At 41.4% G+C, this 27,629-nt stretch overlaps 1 protein-coding gene and 1 pseudogene across 1 annotated transcript in view; both read right to left on the bottom strand.

Moving 5' to 3' along the window:
* LOC121272136 (fibrillin-1-like) overlaps positions 1–27,629 on the bottom strand; it is a 639,088-nt gene that overhangs the window by 294,306 nt on the left and 317,153 nt on the right. The window contains exon 16 of the mRNA XM_041178628.1: positions 26,868–27,020. Coding sequence (XP_041034562.1) covers positions 26,868–27,020 — 153 coding nt within the window. The remainder of the gene's footprint in view (positions 1–26,867; positions 27,021–27,629) is intronic.
* On the bottom strand, positions 15,211–15,361 carry LOC121272169 (annotated as a pseudogene).

The raw sequence follows: 27,629 nt of genomic DNA, 5'->3' as shown, positions 1-27,629 counted from the left end.
TTGAATTAAAACACATACACATCTTTTATTTCTTGAATTGTCCCCTTCCATCTCTCTATGCCTAGACTCACACAAACAGCAGAGTCAATCCTCATTCCTCCAAAGAGGAAAGGCATTGAATTAAGAAATGAACATTATATATCTACAAGAGCCCAGCAAGATCAACGAAAGTTGCTAAGTTCACAAGATGCATAAATCATCTAAAATTATTTATTTTAATAGATTTTTACCTGCACGTTATCAGTTGCTAAATCTGAACATATCAAACATGAAAGTTGTTGGTAGAAATCACTTTCTGGATATAATTTCTATTATACGTGCATGCCATTGTGTTGTGTGGGTGTATTATCTTAAAATGTATAGATGTATAGAAATGTATAGTTTTTTTATGTTAACAGAGCAGTACTCTTTTTTTCTTTGTCTTAGGTATTTTCATGAAAATTTCTTGTGTTGTTATAACTGGCTAGATGTTACTTAGCAAAACATTTGCAGAAAAAGCTTGTTCAATGGTAATGTATGTTAATATTAATCCTTAGAAAGTAAGCAGGCCCAGGGAATTTCAGTCTCCCTGGGTAGTCTGAAATGAAAACAAAAAATGCTGGAAAAACTCAGCAGCATCTGTGGAGAGAGAGACAGAGATAACGTTTCGAGTCCGTATGACTCTTCTTCAGATCTAAAGGGCATTTTTTGTTTTCATTTCAGATTTTCGGCATCTGCAGTATTTTGCCTTTATCCCTGGGTAGTCTATTTATTTTCTTGTTAAGTTTTCAGCTTTTACACTGATGCTCAAGTATCTCATTTTGGATGATGAGTATACATTGATGGGCACCCATACCATTGGAATGCAAATGTAGTGCTGTCCTCAGGCAGGGAGTGTAAATTTGCTGCATTATCTTAGGCATCCTAAATGAGTCACCTGTCATGCCTCATCAATTTAAAATTTCAAAATAGGCTCTGAAAATGGGCCAGGTTTTGAACCATAATAAAAGGCAGATTGGGAAGCCAGCTTTAAAATGTGCGCCTCCATCAACCACCCCCCCGTCCCTTCACCGATTTTCATAACAATGCTGGTGGATTTCAATGACACAATGGTGTATTACAATGTCATGCCATTGAGGGAATTACTTTCTTAATCTGCATGGCATAATATATGCACCCATTAATATAGGGCGATACTATGGACTCAGCCCCAAAGCTGTGGTGAATCCACAACCACATGAAAATATTCTGTGAACACATACATCAGAAGACAGAACGGCTAATGTCTGTTATAAATCTAGTTGATCCACCTGTAATTTATAAACAGCTTTGTTAAATTGAACTAAAATTAAAACAATATGTTACAAGAACTTTCAGGTCATTCCAGATTTATTTATTTGGGTTTAGCCATCCTTTACCTGAATAGTTTTCCATTATTTATGGCCCACTTTTTATAGCTGATTTTGGAGGGATTAGCATAATAGAAACTAAATGTTCCAGTCTTTTGACAAAGATCCACAATTGTTTCCCGGCAAAACAAAGGAGGGTTGAATCACAAAAATTAGTTTAACAAAGGAGTGATGTTTACACTGAATTGTGTTTTCTCCAAAAATTCTCCAAAATGTGAAGTACTTTTTTTTTAACCAATTAAGAATGTGAAATCATCAAATCGTCAAATCATAGAATGGTTACAGCATGGAAGCTATTCACCCATTGTGCCTGTGCTGGATTTTTGCATGAGCAACTCACCTAGTCCCATAACCCTGCCTTTTCCCAGTAGCTCTCCAAATTTTTTCTCTTCACATTCAATTCTCTTGAAAGCCACGATTGAATCAGCCTCTATCACACTCTCAGACAGTATATTTCACTTCCTAACCACTCGCTGTGTAAATTTTTTTTATGTCGTCCCTAGTTCTTTTGTCAACCGCCTTAGGTTAGTGTCCTCTGTCCTCAATCCTTCTACCAACAAGATCCAACCCCCATGATTTTGGGCAACTCTATCAAATTTCCTCTTAATCTTCTGTTCTCCAAGGAAAACAGTCCCAGGTTTTCCAATCTATCCATGTAACTGAAGCTCCTTGTTTCTCGAACCATTTTCATGATCTTTTCTGCACCTGCTCTAAAGCCTTTATATACTCCCTAACTGGGCGCAATACTCCAGTTGAGGCCGGATCAGTATTTAATACAAGCTTATCATAACTTCCTTGCTTTTGTACTCTATGCTCCCACTTAAGCCTAGGATCCCGTATGCTTTATTCACTGCTTTCTCAACCTGCCCATTCACTTTCAGTGATGTCTGCACATATATCCCACAGGTCCCTCTGCTCCTGCATTCTCTTTAAAACTGTACTTTTTATTTTATAGTGTCCCTGTACATCCAAGTCTAGGTCATTACTACATATCAGGAAAAGCAGGGTTCCTAACACTGATCCCAGGAAACTCTACTGTATACCTTCCTCCAGTTTCCTGTCACTCAATCAATTTCATATCCATACTGCCACTGTCTGTTTTATTCCACAGGCTTCAACTTTGCTGGCAAGCCAATTATACAGCACATTATCAAATGCCTTTTGGAAGTCCATATACACTACATCAACCGCATTACCTTCATTAGCTGTCTCTGCTTCCACATCAAAAAACTTAAGCTAGTTGGTCCTGATGACTTATCAACTTAAAGTACAAATATCTAATCTCTATCAATTGTTAGCCCATCCAGTGTCTCAACTACCTCCTCTTTCACTATGACTTGGGAAGCATCTAGTTCCTTGGTAAAGCCAGATGCAAATTACTCATTTAGCACCTCAGCCATGCTTCTGTCGCCATGTGTATATCCCTTTTCAGTCCCTAACGATCCCTTTTCAGTCCCTAACTATCCCCATGCTTCTATTTACTATTTATATGTCGATAGAAGACTTTTGGATTCTCTTTGATGTTAGTTACCTGTCTATTTTCATACTCTCGCTTTGCCTCTCTTTTGTTTTTTCACTTCTGATCTCAACCATCTATATTCGGCATGGCTTTCACTTGTATTATATATCTGACATCTGTTATATGCACCATTTTCTGCTTCATCTTACTATATATTTCTTTTGTCATCCAGGGAGCTCTCTGGATTGATTGCCCTAGCTTTCTCTCTCTCTTAGGAATATACCTCACCGTACCTGAACTATCTCCTCTTTAAAGGCAGCCCATTTTTCCAACGGTCAGTTTTCCCTGCCAATCTTTGATTCCAAGTTATCTGGGCCGGATCCATTCTTACCCCATGGAATTTTCCCTCCTTGCGATACTATGATCATGGTCCCCTAAATGTTCCCGTACTACTCTTGATCCACATGATCCATCTCATTCTCCTGAACATACTCAAAGAACTGTTACCCCTCTCTGTCTTTTCTCTATTACTTTCACAGTCTATATTCAGATAATTAAAGTGGCCTAGAAGCTTTAGTGGCTTACTGGTATAGAATATACCCAGCATCGTAATGGTATCTCTACTGTCTCTTAGCTCTGACCCATAGATCCGGTCCATGATCCCGCCAGGCCAATCTGGAGATTACTACCTTTGTGGTTTTGTTTACTCATTTCTTTCTTAACTCCCTGAAGTCTGTCTGCAGGATCTCATCCTACTTTCTACCTATGTAACTGGTATCAATATAGACCTCGACTTCTGGCTGTTCAGCCTCCCCCATCCACCTCCTCAGAGTGCTCTGCAGCCACTCAGTGACATTCTTGATCCTGGCATCAGTGGGGAAATACACCATGCCAGATCCATGTATGCAGCTGTACAAACTCGTGTCTGATGCCTCAGTATTGAATCCCCTATCACTATTGCTTTTCCAATCTTCCTCCTGCTCTCTCTGTACAGCTGGTGCCATGCATGGTGCAGTGGACTAGGCTCCGGCTGCACTCCCCAGAGGAACCATCGCTCTCACCAGTATTCAGAACAGAATACTGGTTGGAGGGTAAGATGCATTCAATGGACTCCTGCACCACCTGCCTGGCCATGCTTGATTACTTGGCAATCATCCGTTCTTTTCTTGTCTATCCTTAAGCTGCAGAGTGACCACATCTATGAACATGTCATCCACAAAACTTTCATTCTTGAAGATGCAACACAGTGATACCAGATGCTGCCCAAGATCTGCCAACAGGAGTTGCAGCTCCTCTAGCTGGTGACAGATGTTCTGAAGTTCCCACGTGCAACAGGATTCTAAATAGATAGTAAATACTTTCCAGCTACTCCTCCTGTGCTGATGTCACTTTATTTTATAGGGAGGTTAACTGTTTTTATTTAAATTTTATTTAAAAACCTAAGATTTTAATTCACTGAAAAATCCAGACTTTAGTTTTCCTATCCCCTATTATTTAATTTTAACTTTATCATCTCGATCTGATTGAATGCTGACTTTAATTATACATTAAATTATCAAATTGGCTTTAGTATTAATTAACTGATCAAGTCTTACTTTATATTTGATTAATTTAGATTAAATTATAAGCTTACAAATGCCTCCCTGTCCTGTGATGTCACTTGCAATAATTTTTTTATTTTATCCTTTCTTGTTTGGTTCAAATTCATAGATCACAACCGGATCAGCTCTCAATCTGCTTTATACTTCTCCCAGCCTGTTTCACACTACTCTCGACCAGGTTTACACTGTTCTGATTCTGGTCTGCTTCACACTGCCCGGCTTGCTTCACAGGTGTTAAGAGCTTGATAATTGAATGTCTTTCATATCCGATCTCCAGTTTCAGTTTAAAGCACTCTCATGTCAGATACAGTTAGATAAAAAGAAAATTCCCTCTCAACTAAACTAGAATACCACCTTTGATTTCAGTAGTTTTTTGTCCATTTCCTGTATCAGCCATCCTGTGGCCCCTACTTGTAATTGCTAATTCCTGACAAATTAGGTGACATTTTCTCGAGAATCATTCCCGTTACTGGATTAAGATTGCCCTGAAGAAATTTTAACTCTCCTTTTCTCTCCACAGATGCTGCCAGATCTGCTGAGTATTTCCAGCATTTTTTGTTTTTATTTCAGATTTCCAGCATCCACAGTATTCTGTTTTTGTTAAGATTACTCAAGCTCCTTTCACATTGTAACAGAAGACATAGGAGTTTTCATTACATCGATGAGAGTGCCCCAAGATTCCAGTAGCATGAAAGCTGAGGACAGTGGAGGACTTCACTGCAAGATAAATGCCCATGCCTCCCTGATTTGTCACGATCTCTTCGTGCACTACTCTGCTGCCAAACCCATTGAATTCCCATTTAATTGACATTGTGCCAATACCTTCAAAGTGGGGCAGTATGTTTTCATACTCAACAGCATTTATCTTACCTTATTAAGCAAAAAAAGACATTTTTATCGTTTTTCACTTGGCTTTTTTCTTTTATGGATGAGCATATATAGTCACATCATCACAAATCATATTGGCCCTAACGTCGGAGCTCCCCAGAGTCGGATTTGGGGGGTACTCCAGAGATGCACTGGGGAGTCCCTCTGGGAAATTCCCAGTAAGGTTTTGTACAGCAATATCCCAGAAGTGCACACTTCCTCAGATAATTGTGCTGCGCTGCGAACCATTCGAAAATGTAGTTTAAATTGTAAGTTTTGGATGGTTCCACTGCAGTTATACCAATGGTTACCTGGAGAAAGTTGCCCTACTTGAAGCTATTGGCACATGGAAATTCAATGAAAAAGGGGTGCGGCCTCCTTGAATAAGCTGGAGATAGAATTCGCTGGGGCCTGCTAGGAGTCTTTTGATGCAGGCTCCAAGCAGCTCCGGTGAACAGAAGTGTTAATGTTATTTTCAAGGCCAGGTAAGCAGGTATTTATTTCTTCTAATTTCTGCGGGCCAGCACTTTCTGATGCTAGTCAGAGGTTACGGCCCAATGTTTTCTCTCAAAACCTTTGGTTCTCTTTCACTAATATTAGTGATGAGAAAGTGAAAAGAAAATATCATGTATTTGTAGGTGCTTTTAATGAACTTAGGACATTACATTACAGGCAAGGACTTCTTTTCAGTATAGCCACCGTAAGAATAAGTTGCAGCCCATTTTTACAGCAAAGTCCCACAAACAACAATATAATCACAAGATGCCTTCTTATGTTGGTTGAGAGATAATTACTGGCCAGGACACAGGAGTACCTACTCTGTTTGCATTCTCTTTCTATTGTAATGCACCTTAACCTCTTTTTTGCAAGCCCATGTATACAGCTTTATGAGTTCTCGAAGTAAAATCAGTAGAATTGGGAGATTCTACAGCATCACATGGCAATTTTGTGATGTGAACTCATACAAACTGGGAACTAAAATGGAAATAGCATTGATTTTGATTTATGCTTCTTTGGATTTAGCTAAAGTAGATTTTCCTTCCACCCATCCAGTCACAATTCAAATTTCTGAGTTGAAAAAAAACGCTGTAATTTACTAAAACACTCAGTCTGTCTGAAGCTGTTATGCTATTTACTAAGAATAGAATTAAAAAATAATCCAGCTGTGAAGCTTTGTAGTAAACCTCCCAGCAGAGGGCACCAAGTCATGTGTTTTCTTACGATTCCCAGACAGAGAATTTTGTCTTTTATGTTAATCACATTTCCTCTCACAGCCTGTGCAGGATGACCACATAAGCTTTTAAAAGATCTCTATTCGGAAGACTGGTTTTACTAGCTTCGAGGTGAGTTATTAAATCTTTAGTGTTACTAAATTTGATTATTTAACATGAACTGTTGCAAACAGTGACTAGCAACTCTGCTAGTCCACTTTCCTAAAGAAAGGGCAGGAGAGCTGAGTTCTTCTTGAAGAGAACCAGCATGGTGAAGATGGACCAAATCGTCACCTTCTATGCTGTGACCATTCTATGATTCTATGAAATAGTATTAAAATTTTAAACAGGATAAAAGGCAGAAAGAAGCAAAAAGTGATAAGTAGAAAAAACTACATCTGTGGGAATGACCGGCTGTCTGCTGTGTCCCGTCTGCTGATAATGTTTGCATAATCTAGACGAGAACACCTTTACAAGAGGGTGCACGTTCAGAGGAGTGGCAATCACCGTTGGATTGTCACTCCGCTACAATTTTTTTACTCAGCGCCAGAGCTCCACATTTCTGGCCCAGACTTCCGAATCAGGCATTGGAGCGTACCTGTTCTCCGAGTCCTTCTTCATAAAGCAGGATCATCGGGGGAAGCCAAACCACACCCCCTTTTTAAAGTACTAGCTGTTGTATTTTGCTCCATCTTCATTCAGTGGACTTTGGGACATTTAAATAGCTTTTCACTCTTTTAGTCAAAGTGTGTGAATGAGGGAAATGGGTAGGCTGGTATGCAGGTGGCAGAGTGGGCTGGGTGGAGAGTGGTAGGTGGCAGTGTAGGTAGGATGGCAGGCTGGATGTGCCAGCTGGGTAGGGTGGTGAGGTCCAGGGGAGTCATAGAGTCGGGAGGAGTCAGAGGATTGGGGCGGTGGGGGTAGTGGTTTTGGAGTCTCGGCCGGTGGTGGTAGCGTGCAGGAAGGGAGTCAGTGTGAGTGATTATGTACAATTATCCAGCAGTTAGAACTGCTTTTTTTTCTGTCTAACATTTCCTGGGTAACTATCCAGGAAAGTAAGTCAGAGAACCAACTGAAGTCTCTGACTCTATAAATTGGAGATTTTTTTTTGGAGGGTTCTAGATGGAGGTGAATTGCCCATCAGAAGCCCAAACTTCCCAGGCAATTCCTGTGCAGTCAGTGCGTTGGGACTTCTGAGAGGTCCCGTAATGCATCTAGGAGGGGTATGACCATTGGAGATCCGAAGTTCTCTGCCAATGTTTTCTAGGAATATTAAGCTCTGTGGCCACCTGAGAAGTTTAAGGCAGATTATATAGATTAAATATATCGGAGCAACTGGTAATTTTTTTTGACACACAGAGTTATTTTGTAATCTTTTGATATTGTTACCTCAGTTTCAGACTCAGCTTGTGAATATGTGTAACTCTGCAACAAGCTGGAATGAAATGTATTTCTGCCACCGGAAAACTGCTGAGTCAAACTAGACTTTTAAAAAAAACATAATCCTCAACTTGTCATCAGCAAAACTGTTTACGTCTAGCCAGCACTATTCAGCACTGCAACAGCAAACATTTAAAGTGAAATCATGAGGAGCATCTTTTTTTTGTAAGTTTTGGTTAGAGCCACATCAAGGCAACTACTTATAACGCAATTTACAAAATAATGATGCTGCAGTGCAGTTTCAAAAAAAAAAAAACGAAGTCTAGATAACTCTTGGGAGACCTATTTTTTTATAAATTGCTGTAAGTGAAGATTTCTTTAAAAGTGAAAAATGTCACCATCTATGGGTCACTGCATCACTAGCTTTATAATTTGCTAATTTGGTATTAACGTAGGAGAGCGTAAACATTTATTCCAAAGCAGTTAGTTCACTAAATTACAGAGAAGTTGAAGCTTTAAGAATTGCTTTTAAGTTATCTCAGCTTTTCTGCAATGGTGAAAATGCTTTTTATTTCAGCTTCTTGAGAGCTCACTTCTTTTCAGCCAAGTCAAAGGTGTAGGCAATTTAAATTGTGTAAATAAATACTGTGAATAACAAAAACACACAGGAATGTAATTTTTTGAATAATTATGACAAATTAGCACCACAAAAACGTCAACAACTTGTCAATCAACAATAGATTAAAAAGATACACTTGCTGCTGGTTTCACAGCAGGAGGACTGGAATTAAACATTTCACTTTATTACTGTAGTTTCTGTAACATCCAAAATGTCATAGACCACACAAGTTACTTTGTTCTCAGTAATTAACTCCTGAGATAAAAAAAAATGAAATCGGCCTGTTATTTTAAAAGCTGCAGGCCTAGTTAAACTAGAATAGAATTTCTTATCCAAATCATTCCAGATGACAGAATATTTCTGAATATCTAAATCCCTAATCTCTCTCAATTCACTCAATCCAATCTCTTGTCCAACTCTTCTCTCTCCACTTCCCAAAGTGTATGTATCTTTCTCTCTCCCCTTATTGTACTATTTTATCAAAGGGTGAAAACAGACACTACGAGGATCCTGTGTCCTCTTAAAAGTCAGAATTTAGATTGCAATTTTTGGGCTAATAATGGTTATCATGATTCCAACACGCCTGCACAGAGTGAAGTTGATTATAAGCAATTTTCCTGGAGCTGTATATGTAGCCTGCACTCATCTACTTCCCCTGAAGGGTGCTGGCTGGGAGTGGATGAATGGTTCAAGGAACAAGACAGAGGTTGTCCAGGTTCTCTGATGTAACCCTGAAGGTCTGAGTGGAGGAATTAGAGAAGAGAAGAGATGTCCTCTACCTGCCGTGGAAAGGAGGCCACAAAGGCAGCTGATTTGCCACATGAGGGACCAGATCAGCCAGAAGGTCACAGCCAGAAGCCCTCGCCCCAGGACATGGCTCGTTACGGGTGGCCAAAGCCAAATCCCATCAGTCAAGTATATTTCTCAATTATTACACCATTACCACCACCAGCATCACAACCTCAACACAATTCATTCACCATCTAACAATACACAGACATCCCTACTTTTTCCTGCCTCTCTACCTCACTTTCCTCATTTTCTCATGTCACCTTTGATTCTTTTGTCAATCACCTTAAATCAGTATCCTCCTGTTCTTGATTCTTATGGCAATGTGGATAATTTCTCCCTGTCCAGACCCCTCATAATTTGAGCACTTCTACTAAATCCCTTTTCAACCCTCTCTTTTTGAAAGAGAATAGTCTCAGCTTCAACAATCCATAATTGAAATCTTATCCCTGGAGCCATTCTTCCCAAAGTATGGTGCCCAAAGTTAGACACAACACTCTGGTTGAGATCGAACCAATGTTTTAAACTGATTCATCATAACTTCCTTGCTTTTGTTCTCTACGCTTCTATTTGTAAAGCCCAGAATCCCGTAGGCATTGTTAATCACTTGCTCATCCTGCCCTACCAACTTCAACAATTTGTGAACCTTACAGCTCTTTGATGTGGGGCATCACACACGAACAAATACACTTGAAAATACCCTCATTCACAATCACCAATTTTTCTCCTCCAGGAAAAAAATAACACATAACAGGCAGCAACAGGACCTGACTTGGGGAGGTCAACCATGTCTGCATGACATCACTCCCCTTGAAAAGGCAATTTAGGCAGTGATCAGAGGGGAGTGGAGGTGCTATGGCCAGAGACAGAGTAGGGACCATCATGCCTAGAGGTAGGTGGGCATTCAGGCTTCCTTACAGATGTAGAACTATTCATGATATTAAAGCACCCAAAGTTATTCTTACTCCCAAGCTCCATATGGTCTTGTCACACAAATCCTTCTCTATGCACCCTAACCCTTCCAGCTTTATCATGGCAGGCTCCCAGGAGTAAAATCCACCTTGCCCACTAGCAAGTTCAATATGAATAAACCTACCTAGCCCTTTTGAGGAGGAGAGTGAGGCACTGTGTCAATGGCTACCACTATCACAGGTACCAGCTCAGAAATCAGCACCATGTGTAACTTAGAGGCTAGCTTAGAAGAGGGAAGCTCACAGTAGGGTGGACAGAGCACTCCTGAGCAGCAGTCATACAGAGTGAAAAGGACACTAGAGGTGCTACCTTTCCGGCAGCAGGAGCTGAAGGTGGGACCAAAGTCACATAGGACCTCAAAGGACCAAACTTCAGAAGAATGTTGATTGGTGTGACAAACCAAATGTTTAATGGAATTGTGAGCCTGCCAGAAAATTACAAGTCATTGCTGAGAGGGAATAAAGGATCCTCTGCATGCATCTTGGTCTGTAGATGCAGAACCTGGGATTCATCTGCATTAGAGAGGCTGATCACTTCCAGTCTGCGACCTGAGGAGCCTGACATCATTCAGTACCTGAGGTTGCAGTTTCGGCTGCAGTTTGCATGGTGTGGAAAACTGCTGCAATGAGAGTTCAGGCTGCTGCTACGATAGCATGATGGCTCTGGGCTCCTCGGATGAAAGATGTCTGACATCCACAGATCTGTCCTCCACCAGATCACTGGGCAAGCTGAACAAAGGACCTGAGGTAGAGGCATGAGAATCATTGAGGAAGAACCTACTGGCCTCTGTCTGGATGCCAGCATTGCTGTTTCCACCCCACCATTGCCCATGCCCCAGGGTGCTGAAGCTCATGCTGTGATTGTGCAGTCTGAAGTGAGGCTATCATGGCTCACAGCCTCTTGAGGGCAACACAGGAGAGCATCTGAACTGCCCTCTTCAGATTCTCAGCAGCCATGCTGCAGCTGTTACCAGGGTTGCACTTTGTAGAAGCACTAGGTTACGCAAGAACATTTTTGATAGCCGCTATCTATCTATAGTGATAGTTTAATATTCGTATCATGTTTGCATTGTTTGTATTAGATATACACAAATAGTTATTAAGGTAACTGCACAGTGGTAGAATCAGTGGTCCTTTTTGTGATCTTTCTGGAAAAGGGAATGGAAGGACTACGTGCAGATGAATCTCCTAATTTTTTTAATTCTATCACGTGACGTGGGCATTGCTGATTAGGATAGCATTTTCGTTGCCCATCCCTAATTGTGCTTGGAGGTGATGGTATGCTGCCTTCTTGAACCACTGCAGTCCATGTGGTGTAGGTACACCCTGTTAGGGAGGGAGTTCCAGAATTTTGACCCAGTGAAGGAACGGCGATATATTTCCAAATCAGGATGGTGAGTGGCTTGGAGGGGAGCTTCCAGTGGTGGTGTTCCCACGTGTCTGCTGTCCTTGCCCTTCTGTGTCAGGCTTGCCCACCCATGACATGCAGGCTGCATGTGGCTCCCTGAATGATTGTTGAAAATTTTGGTAAGAGGGGTCAGAGAGTTTGAAGATTTCTGCAGGGGACTGTTGCTCTAATCACAGTCTGCTTCTCTCCCATGTTTGCTGCTGATAAGCTCAATAGTGAGCCTATCAGCAGCAAGCATGGAAGAGAAACAGACTGTGATTGGAGAATCAGTGTACACCGGCAGCTGAGAGTTTGTGCAGATAGAGCGGGAGGCTCTGGAGCACGCAGGGCCCCACTCAGCAAGCTTTCCCGTGGCTCTGGGTGCTTCCCCCCAACTTCCGGTGTTCTGGCCCGGCTGCAGCCGCATTCCCCTGACTGTCCCCGGTTCTCCATGCGTTCCCCTGGCTGTCCCCCACATTTCCCATGACTGGCTCTGGTTCTCCCCACATTCCTCTGGTTCTCAGCCCTCCCTCGGTGGGCACTGGCACTTGGATGCCGCTTGGCCTCAGGTCTCGCTCCAGGTCTCTCCGCCACTCTCATTGCACCCACCCTCCACCTCCCCTCCCCCAATGAGAGCCGATTTGGTGAGGGAGGGTGAGTGAGTGAGTGTGTGAGGGTGGCTCAGTGAGAGGTGAGATGGCTGAGTGAGTGAGGGTAAGAGTGAGAGTGGCTTGGTAAGTGAGGGGGGGTGGCTGGGTGAGTAAGGGGGGTGGCTGGGTGATTGAGAGAGGGTAGCTAGGTGAGTGAGAGGTGCATATGGGGAGTAGGGGCAGCGTGTGAGAAGGAGGGGAAAATATATGTCTGGCTCAGTGCCAGTTTCCAGGTTCTGCTTTGTCTTGGACAGTGTCAAGTGTCTTGAGTGTTGTGCGAGCTGCACTCATCCAGGCAAGTGGAGAGTACTCCATCACACTCTTGACTTATGCCTTGTAGATGGTAGACAGGCTTTGGGAGACAGGAGGTGAGTTACTCGCCACAGAATTCTCAGCCTCTGATCTGCTCTTGTAGCCACAGTGTTTATATGGCTGGTCTAGTTCAGTTTTTGGTCAATGTAATCCCCAGGATGTTGACAATAGGGATTCAGTGATGGTAACGCCTTTGAATGTCAAGGGGTGATGGTTAGATTCTCTCTTGCTGGAGATGGCCTTTGCCTGGCGAATGTTACTTGCCACTTATCAGCCCAAGTTCCAGACCTTGCTGCATATGGACACGGACTGCTTCAGTACCTGAGGAATTGGGAATGGTGCTGAACATCATGACTTCTGACCTTATGATGGCAGGAAGGTCATTGATGATGCAGATGAAGCTGGTTGGGCCTAGGACACTACCCTGAGGAACTCCTGCAGTCCTGGGACTGAGATGATTGACTTATAACAATCACAATCATTGTCCTTTGTGTTGGGTATGATTCCAACCAGTGAAGAGTTTTCCCTCTGATTTCCATTAACTCCAATATAGCTGGGACTCCTTGATGCCACACTTGATCAAATGCTGCCTTGCTGTCAAGGGCAGTCACTCTCACCTGACCTCCTCAGTTCAGCTCTTTTGTCCATGTTTGGGCCAAGGCTGTAATGAGGTCAGAAGCTGAGTGGCCCTGGCGGAATCCAAACTAAGCATCAGTGAGCAGGTTATTGCTGAGTAAATGCCGCTTGATAGCATTGTCAATGACACTGGTGATCAAGAGTTGACTGATGGGGCACTAATTGATCGGGTTGGATTTGTGCTGCTTTTTGTGGACAGGACATACCTGGGGAAAGTTTTCCACATTGCCAGGTGGATACCAGTGTTGCAGCTGTACTGGAACGGTTGGCTAAAGGCATAGCTGGTTCTAGAGCACCAGTCTCGAGCAGTATAGTTGGAATGCTTTCGGGGCCCACAGCCTTTGCAGTACCCAGTGTCTTCAGCCATTTCTTGATATCATGTGGAAGTAATTGAATTGGCTGAAGACTGGCATCTATGTTGTTTGGGACCTCAGCAGGAAGCCACAACTTCAAGCTGAAGACTGTTGCAAATGCTTCAGCCTTGTCTTTTGCACCGATGTGCTGGGCTCCCCTATCCTTGAGGATGGGGATATTTGTGCAGCATCCTCCTCCAGTGAGTTGTTTAATTGTCCACCACCATTCATGATTGGATATGGCAGGACTGCAGAGCTTAGATCTGATCCTTTGGTTGTGGGATCGCTTAGCTCAGTCTATTGCATGATGCTTTCACTGTTTGGCATGCAAGTAGTCTTGTGCTGTAGCTTCAGTGGGTTGACACCTCATTTTTAGTTATAAGCTAAGATAAAAGCAAAATACTGTGGATGCTAGAAATCTGAAATGAAAACAGAAAATGCTGGAAAAACTCAGCAGGTCTAACAGCAACTGTGAAGAGAAAAACAGAGTTATCGTTTTGAGTCTGTATGACCTTTCTTCAGAGCTAAAGGGAAGTAGAAATGTAACCTACTAAAATATGACTATGTCAGGATGCTGCTTGACTGTTCTGTGGGACAGCTCTCCCAATTTTAGCACAAGCCCCCAGATGTTCGTAAGGAGGACTTGGCAGAGTTCACAGGACTGAGTTTTCTGATGTCATTTTCCAGTGCTTACATCGATTCCCGGTGATCCGTCCAGTTTCATTCCTTTTTCAGGGTTTGTAGCAGTTTGATACAATCAAATGGTTTGCTAGGCCATTTCGGAGGGCTTTAAAAGTCACCCACATTGCTGTGGGTCTGGAATCACATGTAGGACAGCAGATTTCTTTCCCTAAAGGACATCAATGAACGAGATGGGGTTTTATGACAATGAACACTGATTTCATAGTCACCATTACTAGCTTTTTAATTCCAGTTCCACCAGCTGCCGTGGCGGGATTTGAACAGATGCCCCCAGAGCACTAGCCCGGGCCTCTGGATTACTAGTCTGGTGATAGTACCACCATACAACCGCCTCCTCTTCCATAAGCCATGGAAGATACATCATGTGGCAACAGTGCGCCTCCAGAGTCTGATGATGGAGCACATATCTTGCAAAAGCGTGCTTCAGTTATATAGTAGTTTGTGTCTCCTGCAGGCCATCCTGGTTCCCCCTTTCCTCTTCTTCAAACTCCTCTTCCTCTTGTGGCTTCTGAGCTTGACCTTCTTGTAGAATTGCTTGAGGTAACAGCCAGTCAGTCATGAACGTCAGATTGTGGAGGATACAGCAAATTGCAACAAATCCTGCCTCGGTTTGGTACTGCAGGGCATGTCATGGCTGATCAAGGCATGTAGACCTCTGTTTTAAGACCCCAAGATTCTGCTCAATGATACTCTTAGTGGGTCTCATTGTACCTGTGCTCAGCTGGTGTCTGGGGAATTCACAAGGGAATCATAAATTATGGATGCGAAGGATCAATAGCTGTTTGGCAATAAAGACTGAGACCAAGGCTGGCTTCTTCAAACAGAGTTTTACTTTTAGGACATGAAACTCTTGTCTCACCCGTTATCCCTTTTATATTATTTTTTTTAGAACACGACGCAGTCCCCCGCTACCACAAATTTTGCGGTCGGCATTTGGGAACATTGCAGGCATCAACACAGCCGAAATGCAATGGGCTAGCCTCGTCCTGGGAGAACCATCTTCATGATCATGGTCTCTCCTCTGTCAGGTAAGTATATACAACGAAATGGGTACTTAGGTTGTTCACTAATAATTAGCAATTGAACTATTTTAACTGTTTCCTTCTCCAACAGATTCCCCTCTTCTTAAAAAGAAAGTAATCCTTAAGTTTATATAATCACAAAAAAAATATATTTTTCATTCAATAAATTCACCTTATTCCCCTCCTTAAAAAATACACGTGAATAGATGCGTCCACACAAAAGGAGTATTCTTCCTTTTTTTCTTAAAGAAAAAGTCGTTCCTCTTTGAGGATCTCTAACAACTTCTTGGAATTTGCTCCTCTTTTGGTGAAGCAGCCAGATAATTGGAAGCTGCTAACTATCCATTTGACCTTGGCAATCTCCTTATTCTCAAGCATCTGTTTTAAGCTTGCAATGACAATTTGCAATCTCTTCTCATTAATGCACTTCATAGAGTGAACATTTTCCCACAGTGACTTATTATCTGTAAGACATTTGATACGTACTGTTCCCGAATACTCTTTCTCATTTAACATTTCTGTCAGTATCTTTGATATAAAGAATGCCATTTCTACCGCCTCAACAAGGACAAGAGTCTCCGCTGCCAACGTACTTTTTACAACTCTTCATATCTTTTTAGATTCCCATGTCAAATAGCAGCATTTGCCTTTTTCCCCCATGAGAAATATTCTAAATCCTCCTGCACTCGAAAATCCATCACGTACATTTGCATAAGATGCATCACTAAACACAATCAGTTTCATTTTTCTAAGATCACCTAAATATGGGAATTTCAAAACTCACTGCCTCATTTATAATTTTGACACTGTTTTGTTTGCCCAAATAATTCTTCAACCTTGGGATCATTCATTTTATTGCTCAATTCCAAAATATCAAAACTGACATCTGGCCTTGTTTGTTTGCCTAGCCAATCGAGTTGCCTAACTAGACTTCTGAGTTTCTCTTTTTCTCTTTCAGAAGCCACTGTATCTTTCAGGGAAGCCCTATCACGACTAATTGCAATGGGATTGATGTTCTCCAAGTAGGATTGCTGATGTAAAAGGATGTGTGATCTGCTCTGCCTGATTTCCAATCCAATGTACTTAAACGCACCAGAAGCCTGACTTCCAATTTTAGACTCCGTTCTGTGCCCATTAATGACAACCATTTCATATTTGCTACTACCAACCCACAAAAATCATCTACACGCATCATAAAGCCTGCAAGATTCTCTCCATGGTGCCAATAAAACATTGCCGGGTCAGCTTCCAACTGAAGACAGCCCAACTTTAACAAAACTGATCTCACTGAAAAATACCAAACTCTGGAGGCGCCATTTAAGCCTGATACACATTTATTTTTTATTATTTAGCTTTCCAAGAGTCCCCTCTGCGTTTGGCGCCTCTTTTGGTGGACGGAGAAAAACTTCCCTTTGAAGTTGATGTCCCTGCAAAAAGACAGCTTTAGTATCAATGGAATAACAGTCCCAGGCATTTGTAGTCAATAGAGCCAAGGAGATCTTCAGTATAACTTGTCCTGCTGTAGGTGAATCTACTTTTATATCCTGGTCACCCAATTTTTCTTCAAACTCTCGTGCCACTAACCTGGCTTTAGCTTTATAAGTCCCATCAAGAAGCACCTTTTCCTTGCATATCCATCTATGAGATAGAGCTGGGTTGTCCCCTATCTACCACCTCTGTGTATACCCCAAACTCTTTCCAACTATATAATCATTGTTTGGCATCCATTATTAACTTATCATCTAATCTGTTTGAAGTTACTAAGACTTCTCGATCACATGGACTTCTGCTCCTTGTAGCATTACCAGTCTACGCCATTGTCCTTGACCTTGTTAAGCTACATCCTCTATCCTGCCTTCTATCACACTCTGGACTGTTTCTGTTTCATCTCCTTCTCCCATTTATAGATGTTCTTTCAACAGTCTGCGATCTCTTCCTAGAGGCATGTTCACTCCCAGACCCACTGTCTGAATGATGCTGTGTTTCCGTGCCTTCTATTTTTGTACTTCATGTTCCCAATCAATAGATCCAATCTCCTGTCCTTTATCTCAATACATTTAAACAGTTTTTTACATTTTCCAGTGGCCTTCCCTGCTCTGCCTACAATCGTTGTATTCGGCCACTGACTAGCCCCTTCTGGCAAGTATGTAACATTAGTGATAACTTTCGGCAGTTGTCCTCTGGGACAAATCACCTCATCTTGTTTGTCTGAATTACTGTCCCGATCTTCAGATACCCTGTCAACTTCAGCTACCTGGTCCTCACAATCATGCAACATATGGGTATGAGATGTACATGGTTCCTTGTCCCTTCCTACAACACTTTCCGAATCTGCAAATTTGTAGTCCGCACCAACTAATCTTGATGAGTGCACCCTAATAGTCTGATTCCCATGTTGTAAAATGACTGATTTACCATCTTTACCTATAACCTTTCCCGGGCCTTTCCACTCGTTAAGTCCTTCTCTTTTATAGTATGCCATATCTCCCTGATTGAAAATAGTTTCCGATGGTCGTACATTATGTCTTAGAGCTCGCCGAAATCTTTCTGAAACTTCGGCTTTAACAAACGCTCTTCTACCGCCTGTAGTGCAATTAAATACTCAGAAAAGGTAGAACTAATTGTAGTTCCCTCCCAAGCTGGGGGATGATTATTCAGGACTAAAGGAATTTTCGGGCTCTACCAAAAACCAACTGATATGGGCTATAGCTCCCAACCATCTGCAGTGAATTCTTGGCACGGACAGCCCATGCTAGAGCTGATGTTAATTTACAGCTTGGTCTATTTCCTAATATTTTACCAAGCATCTCATCTATCACCTTTCACACACACTGTTACTAAAGGGACTTTCTGCTGCTGTATTCATAACCATTTTATTCATGTTTTCACACATATCCCGAAAGTCATTGTTATCAAAGTCCCCCTCAATTATCAGTGAGGAATTTCGCTGGTGGCCCCAATCTGGTCCCTATCCACTTCTTCATTACCTGGTCCACAATTATTTTCTTTACTGTATATGATTGTCGACTGGATAATCCTTATTGCCAAATCTACGAAATGTAAAATAAAAATGTTCTTTTCTTTATCCTACACCTTTAAATCCTTTGCCACAACTTCATTGAAACCTCTTGCTAAGGGCAAACTCATTATTGGCTGTGATGGTGTCCTTCAGTATTTCTTACACATATCACATCCATCGCTTATCTCCTCCTCTCTAAGTTTTGTGTACTCTCCATCCCTTATTCCTGCAACCCTTAGCAAAATTTTTAATCTTTGCGAAGAAGGTTGGGCAAATTGCTGATGCAGTTTTAACAGTTTGCTTTTTGTCTTCTAAATTCCTATCCCCTGACGCTAATAACACTTCTTTAATCTCCTTAGTAGAAAAGTTAGGTTTTATTAAAGGAATATTGTCCAGATTGTGTAAATTGTAAATCCCCAGGTTTTCCAAATACAATAGCCTTGTTATTTTCCATGATAAGCTTCATTTGCGCTTTCTTCATCGATGGCCTGGCCAACAGTAATGGTATTTCGCTGAACACTACATGTGTGCTGATGAAATGATTGACTCCATCTTACAGGGAATCACTACCCTTTTTAAAGATTTCAGGATATTATCATCTCCAAATCTAAAACTGGTGGAACTCTCAAATTCTTTAACCTTATTCCGGTCCTTGGTCATTTAAGGAGTCTAGGTAGCATTTTAACCAGTCTATTCCACAGACTGTAGATGTGCATCCACTATCTAGCGCCGCACAGTTGAAGGACTCTGCAACCAAGACATTCATCACCAGGGTGAAACTTCTTGTAACAAATACAATGCCCCCTTTTTGGTCAATATCTCCATCATCTTCTTCTGAGTCTTCTATTCTCACATTTAATATTGACCATCTCATTATATCATTTAAGACAGTTCATTGCATAAGGATATTTTGAATCACATCTAAAACATCAATTGACCACAACCTGGCGTTTCTGGGGTTCATTCTTTTGTTGTAATTCCCTAATTTTTTTCTCCTGCCTTAATTGTCAAAGGTGTTTCTGTCCTCATTGTTTCTAGTTACAAATCTCCTTTCGTACTGATGTCTGCGTCCTGTTTCTAAACGATCTCACCATCCTGTTAACATTGTATCCTCCATTTTCTGTCTTACTGCCAAATGGCTCATTTGTGCCATGAAAGCTGCTGGAAAGGAAGGTTTTCTGAGGAATTTTTTTAGATCTTCTGACATTTGTTCCAGTAGTGTGTCTTTCTGCAAGTTTAACTCCTGTCAGAACTAGAAGCTGTCCATATTCAATACTCTGGCACAGTCTAGTAACTTAAATGCCAGCGTTGATTGGGGAATTTCCAGATGGAACCTCTGCAATCTTGCATACAGTCTACTGAAGTCCGTTATGTAATCTTCTATGGAACTATCCTCCAATTTTCTAATTTCGTCAAAATCTGACCACACTTCGTAAGCACTTAATAAGTCATCCTTCTGGTTGATTTTATCCACAAAATCTAATAATGTTTCCAAACCATCATCTGTGTTCAAATGCTCAGGCTCCAACTCCAAAAATACTTTGCATCTTCTTTTGCTTTTGTATGCTAACGAAGGTGCCAATGCCAATCCTTGTTTTTTTCTTCGGCAAGGACATAACCAGTGTCCACATAGTTACTTCTATGTGCCCTAGTTACTATGTGCCCTAGTTCGAGATTCCCCCACCAGTGGAAACATCTTCTCAACATCTACCCTGTCAAGCCCTCTCAGAATCTTGTATGTTGCAATAAGATCATCCCTCATTCTTCTAAACTCTACTGAATAAAGGCCTAACCTGTTTAGACGATCTTGATAAGTCAACCCCTTCATCACAGGAATCAGCCTTGTGAATCTCTTTTGAACTGCCTCCAATGTCAGTATATCCTTTCTTAAATACGGGGACCAAAACTGTACACAGTAGTCCAGGTGCAGCCTCACCAACACCCTGTACAGTTGTAACAAGACTTCCCTATTTTTAAACTCCAACCCCCTAGCATTCCATTTGCCTTCTTAATTACTTGCTGCAATTGCATGCTAACCTTTTGTGTTTCATGCACAAGAACACCCAGATCCCTCTGTGCTGCACTTTTTTGGAGTCTCTCCCCATTTAAATAATAATCTGCCTTTTGATTCTTCCTACCAAAGTACATGACCTCACACTCCCCTATATTAATTCCATCTGCCAAGTTTTTGCCCACTCACTCAACCTATCTATATCCCCTTGCAGATTCCTTATGTCCTCATCACAACATGCCCACCCATCTTTTTTTGTATCATCAACAGATTTGGATACATTATACTCTGCACCCTCCTCCAAGTCATTAATATAGATAGAAAATAATTAAGGCTCCAGGACTGATCCTTGTGGCACTCCACTAGTACATCTTTCCAACCTGAAAAAGAGCCATTAATCCCAACACTCTGTCTTTTATGTGTTAACAAATCCTCAATTCATGCTAAAAATACATTACCTCCAATATCATGAGCTACTATCTTGTGCAATACCGTTTTTGTGGCACCTTTTCGAATGCCTTCTGGAAATCCAAATACACTACATCTACCGGTTCTCCTTTATCAACTCTGCTTGTTATATCCTCAAAGAGCTCTAGCAAATTTGCCAAACATGATTTTCCTTTCACAAAACCATATTGACTCTATTTGATTGTGTTAAGCTTTTCTAAATGTCCTGTTATTTCTTCCTTAATAATGGACTCTAGCATTTTCCCAACGACAGATGTTAAGCTGACTGGCCTATAGTTTCCTGCTTTTCGTCTCTCCCACTTCTTGAATAGGGGCATCGCATTAGCGGTTTTCCAATTCGCTGGGACCCTCCCTGAATCCAGTGAGTTCTGGAATATTTCAACCAATGCCTCCACTATGTCTGCAGCCACTTCCCTTAAAATCCTTGGGTGCAGTTCATCAGGTCCTGGTAGCTTGTCTGACTTTGGTCCCTTTAGTTTGTCGAATACATTGTCCCTCATGATAGGGACTGTTACAAGATCTTTCCTCCCATTAGCTCCTTGCTTATCTGATATATTTGGGATGTTTATAGTGTCCTCCACCATGAAGACCAATGCAAAATATTGGTTTAAATTATTTGCCATTTCCCTGTTCCCCGTTATCAATTCTCCAGTCACATCCTCCAAGGGTCCCACGTTCACTTTAGCCACTGTCTTTTTACATTCCCGTAGAAGGTCTTGCTGTTTGTTTTTATATTTCTTGCCAATTTACTTTCATAATCAATATTCTCCCTCTTTATTAGCTTTTCAGTCAAGTGCTGCTGGTTCCTAAAAATTCCCAATCCTCTGGCCGACCATTAGCTTTTGCTACTTTGTATGCCTTAGTTTTTGATTGGATACTCTCCTTGACCACCTTTATTAACCATGGGTGGTTCATCCTTCTCATCAAGTCCTTCTTTTTGACCTGAGTAAATTTTTGCTGAGCGTAATGAAATATCTGCTTAAATGTCTGCCACTGCTCATCCACTGACCTTCCCCTTAGTCTATTTTCCCAACCCGCTTTAGACAAGTCTCTCTTCATAATGCTGTAATTACCCTAATTTTAAGTTGAGGACACTGGTTTGAGACTCAAGTTGCTCACCCTCAAACTGAATTTGAAATTCTACCATGTTGTGATCACTACTCCTTAGAGGATCCTTAACTATGATATCTCTTATTAATCCCACCTTATTACACATTACTAGATCTAAAATAGCCTATTCCCGGGTAGGTTCTGCAACATATTGCTGTAACAAACAATCTCTGATGCACTCTACAAGTTCGTCTTCCATGTTACCCCTGCCAATCTGATTTGTCCAGTCAATATGTAGATTAAAATCACCCGTGATAATTGTAGTGCCCTTCTTACATGCTCCATTATTTACCGATTTATACTTTGTTCGACGTTGAGGCAACTCTTCGGGGACCTATAGATGACTCCCACCCGTGACTTCTTCCCCTTGTTATTCCTTATTTCCACCCAAACTGATTCCACATCATAATCTATTACACCTATATCATTACTCACCACTGCATTGATACCTTCCTTTATTAACAAAGCTACCGCACCTCCTTTTCCTTTTTGCCTATTTTTCTGGAATGTCAAATACCCTTGAATATTGAGTTCCCAGTCTTGGCCACCCTGCAACCACGTCTCTGTAATAGCTATCAAGTCATATCCATTTATTTCTATTTGTGCCATCAACTCATCTATCTTGTTACAAATGCTGCGTGCATTCAGATAAATAGCCTTAAGCTTTGACTCTTTACCATTATTACTCATTCTAATTCTGTTGTATTCTTCTGCTTATATTTTGTGCCCCTTCCTGTCACACTTTGGTTATCGTTTGCCTCTTCACTACCCTGCACCTCTGCCGTCTCATTTTTTTTTGATTTTTTTAAACTTCACTTCAATTGAATGACGCCCCCCCCCCCCACCCCCCGCCCCCCCAAACTAATTAGTTTAAACTCCTATCTACAACCCTAGTTATATGATTCGCCAGGACACTGGTCCCAGCATGGTTCAAATGAAGCCTGTCTCAACAGAACAGCTCTCTTCTTCCTCAGTACTGGAGCCAGTGCCCAATGAATTGGAACCCATTTCTCCCACACCAATCTTTGAGCCACGCATATACCTCTCCAATGTTATTTACACCAATTTGCACTTTTTAAATCATTCTTGGGATGTGGAAATCGCAGGCATATCCAGCATTTATTGCCCATCCCTAAGTGCCCTTGAGAAGGTGGTGGCAAACTGCATTCTTGAACCGTTGCAATCCTTATGGTTTAAGTACACCCACAATGTGATTGAGTACTAGGATTTTTACCCAGCTACAGTGAAGGAATGAGGGCAATATAGTCCAAGCTTTGGAGCGACTTGGAGGGGAGCTTGCAGGGGTAGTGTTTCCATGCCTCTGCTGCTCTTGCAGGTGGCAGAGGTCGTGGGTTTGGAAGATGCTGTTGAAGGAGGCTCAGTGGGTTGCATTGGTGCATCTTGCTGGACGCTGGTGTTGGAGGGAGTGAACATTTAAATGACAGATCCCATGCCAATTAAAAAGGTTGCTTTGTCTTAGATGGTGTCGAGCAGCTCGAGCATTACTGGAGCTGCATTCAACCAACAAGGGGCGGACATTCCATCAGGCTCCTCATTAGTGCCTTGTCGATGGTGGGACAGGCTTTGGAGAGTCAAGGAGTGAGTTACTCGCTAGAGAATCCCCAGCCTTTGGCCTGATCTATAGCCACAGTATTTATATGGCTGATATAAAAGCAAAATACTGTGGATGCTGGAAATCTGAAACAAAAACAAAAATTGCTAGAAAAACTCAGCAGGTCTGACCAGCCATATAATTAACAAAAACAAAAATAGCTGGAAAAGCTCAGCAAGTCCGACAGCATCTGTGGAGAGGTAGGCAGAGTTAACATTTCGAGTCCGTATGACTCTTCATACGGATGCTGTCAGGCCTGCTGAGTTTTTCCAGCAATTTTTGTTTTTGTTATTTATATGGCTGGCTCAGTTGAGTTTCTGGTCAATTGTTGTTGTCTGGTGCCTTGGGGCCCCAAGCTTCCAGTTGCTCACCATTTTAATTTATCACCTTGCTCTCCTGCTCACATTTATATCCTTAGTCTGCTGCTGTATTCCAGTGAAGCTCAACACAAGCTTAAGGAACAGCACCTCATCTTTCAATTAGGCATTTTACAGTCTTTTGGATTCAACATTGACTTCAACAATTTCATAGTTACTCTATCCCCCATTTTGATTATTTTTTTGCCATACACCAGCCTGATTCTTGTTTTTCCAAGCTTTTGCTTTTGGACCGGGGTGTTCGTAATTCTGCCATTAACCTTAACTCTGAAAAAATGCATTGTCTCCTTGCTACATCCATTTCCACTCCTTTAGTTTTTTGTTCTGTGACATCTTTGTAATTTAATCTTTTTCGACCTATACTCTATTCATGACCTATCCTCTTGTTCTTCCCCTCCCTACTTACAATGACATAAAACTCATCATGTTTCTACTTTCCTTCAGTTCTGGGCAGGTGTTTCAAGCCCTATCTTCAACACCTTTACCAAGATGATGTCTTGGGCTAAATGTGAGCTAAGCTGATGTTCCAGCTTAAGACTGCACCTTGGTCACCTCTATAGCACCTAAAGTATTTGGCCAAAATGTCTCAGATTCTCATTTTTCTTCTATGTTTCAGATATCCTGATAAAAATCTCACTCATGCATTGATTTTCCTCTTTATTGCACCCCAACATCCAATTCTTAGCTGTAGCTTCAATGCCACCTGTACAAGTACAAAAGTGACCCGGGTGCGCTTGCACCAAGTGTGTGTCCAAACTATGCAAACGTTTGACAGTCTGCCCCTCAGATGCAGCATGCATCTTTCGTATGCTGTACTCGTCAGTGCATAGCAAGAAAAATCAGTTTCTATGTTCTAAGATATTCACTGGCTTGCTGAATAGCTCAGATTTCTCATTTCCTTCTGCCAAGAACTTCCCTGTTGCTGTTCCTTTGCCTGCTCAATTTCCAACTCCGATTTCTCCTATCCAATCCTTACTTCCCTTCCACTGATTCTGTTAACAACTCGAATTAATGTCACAATGACAATGGAGGTATTGTAGATGGTGAAGCTATGCTGGCCGGTTGAGCCCAAATCAGTTACGCTTAGCCTTAATTTCCATTAAAATTTCCTAGATTACAAACTTCCTTGCAACGCTTCCTTTCTTGCTGTACAATGAGCTGAGAGCAGTCATAGTGAAGCTGGCAGCAACAATAGAGGAAATGACAAATGGGCTGCTGTACAGTCTGAGAAATTTCCATCTAAGATCCACTGTGAGCTTCTCTGTGAGCTACTTTCAGTATACTGGTGAACAAATCTGCATCAAGTTGTGTGCGTTATTTAGCTAAATTTATTTGAAATCTATTTGAATTCTAACTTATTTAAAACATCACCTACATGAATCTCACTCACTTTTCCAAAACTGCTTCATCCAATTCAGGGTCGCAGGGAATTGGAGCCTATCCTGACAGGCAATGGGCACTAGGCAGGGTACACCCAGTACAGGATGCCAGTCCATCACAGGGCACACACTCACACAACACACAGACACAGACACACACACTAAGGGGCAATTTTACCTTAGCCAATCCACCTAACCAACTCATCTTTGGATGGTGGAAGGAAACCCATGCGGACATGGGGAGAACATACAAACTGCACACAGACAGACACCGGAGGTCAGAATCGAACCCGGGTCCCTGGAGCTGTGAGGGACTCACATAAATCTGGCATGCACTAAAAAAGAAATTGAACCTCAGGTGAAAAAATGGCTACATCAACACAACACTGCTATCAAACAATCGAACAGCTTGTCTTTTAAGGATAGCTAATGATTTCTGACACATTATAACATAAACAATGCATTCATAAGGGCAGCAATTATAACAAAGATCACTAAGTAAAATAATTTTGTCATAATGTTTTCAAATTCAGTACAATTCTTTAATTGATTTTCCATTCGTACAATGTATTAAATAATAGAGCAAAACCTCTATTATGAAAATAAATCACCACTATAATAGGGCTATTAATGTTGTAGAGCTTGCCAAGTTTGACTGCTCTGCTTTTGTCTAACATTTGAAGAATGTTACTGGTGAGAATGTAAAGCAGGAGATGAACACTAGGATGTCAGTATAGCCCGTTCTTCTGAAGTCACAATGCCAAAGTGGAAGTTTCTTTTCAAGATGTGCCTTTTGGATTTCCTGAGTATGCATTCTTTAACATATGAAGACAGTGTAGAACATCTGCAGCCATAGGATTAAAGAATTTATGTAGGGTCTGGATGTAAGCAACTCTACCACTGCTAGGGATTGAATGGGCCATGGATTTGGGCATTTCCCTTCTCACTGGAAAGTGGTTCTGATAGCTGACAAAAGGCTTCAGACATTGCGCCATATACAATAAGGATTGTGACTGCACACGGTTTTACAATATTTCTGCACTAAACATTTACACTATGATTGCTCATAAATAAGCAGCTCAATAACTCTGTGCAAACTCCAACTCAAGGCAGATGTATTATTTTTGTTCTCTAAAGCCTATTTTGTCAAGGATTCAGCACAAAATCTTTCTTTTTTAACAACTGGATTATGCATTTGTACTGGGATTCAAGCTGTGCCCCACATATTGCTATCAATTGTCTTAATTAAGTTTTTCTGTTTACTTTGGTTTAGATTTAGTAATACCCAACTGGTAAAGCTGAAAGAACTGACTGAGCAGAAATTTGCTTTTTCAATGTTTTAAAATGTAAACGTATATGGGTTCGAGAAATAAGTAACTGGTATTAATGATTTACTTTGTAAATCAGTATGTTACAGTTGCTTTTTCTTCTTTGAAATTTTAAAACTATATTCAGGCTTTTACATTTTGTCTTACTAATTACTGATCAACATAATAAATTAACATAGTTTTTTTGTCAACAGTTTCACCCAGCAAAGTACTCACCAGAATTTATTGCCGGACAAGGTTGACAAGGCTCTCCAAAGGCGTGATCAGTATTGGCACAGCAGCAGTGAGATTTGGTGAAGGCTCCTGGTAATGGCCGATCACACTGGCCTCTCTTGTATCCACCATAGCAGGTGCTTCTCATATGAGTATCTGTAGATCAAAATAAATATTAAAAAAGTAATCATTTACTGTGGGTGAGGAAAGGCCATAAAACAAATCAAGATTTAGGAAAGCGAAATGGAGCAAGTAAGGCAAAAAAATATTGTACTCAGCGAGGAATGGTTAAATAGACACATGAAAGATTATGGTTTTAAAAGCCTAGAGAGAAATTTGGGTTGTTAAGACATAAAGGAGACCTTCAAGCACTTAACAGAGGCAATGCAAAGAGCCAGAGGAACTGAGATTCCAATGGCACTTAGGTGCCACCAACAGTGGGACAGGGCAGGTCTTCTGTTTTCAACTATGTCTTGGCGCTATGTTGTAAACTGCAGAGTTAGATAGTTTGTATTCCAAACGTCAGGTAGGCTCTGTAAATCTAATCTGAAATGTCCAAGAGCTATTGAGATGGTTCTGGTGCTAGTGGGAGGAGGGAATGGGGAAACATAGAAATTTGGTAGAGATGGGAAATAGGCCACAAAGATGAATGATTGTCATGTAGGTGAAGACTGAAAATAGACCAAAAATCTGCAAAAGCTGGAAATCAGGAAAACAAACATGTTGGAACCACTCATTTGGTCAGTCCACATCAGTGGAGGTAAC

Source organism: Carcharodon carcharias, chromosome 32, assembly GCF_017639515.1.
Source record: "Carcharodon carcharias isolate sCarCar2 chromosome 32, sCarCar2.pri, whole genome shotgun sequence".
Taxonomy (NCBI): Eukaryota; Metazoa; Chordata; class Chondrichthyes; order Lamniformes; family Lamnidae; genus Carcharodon; species Carcharodon carcharias.
Note: the sequence above shows the minus strand (reverse complement) of the source record. Positions and strands in the feature narration are given on the sequence as shown.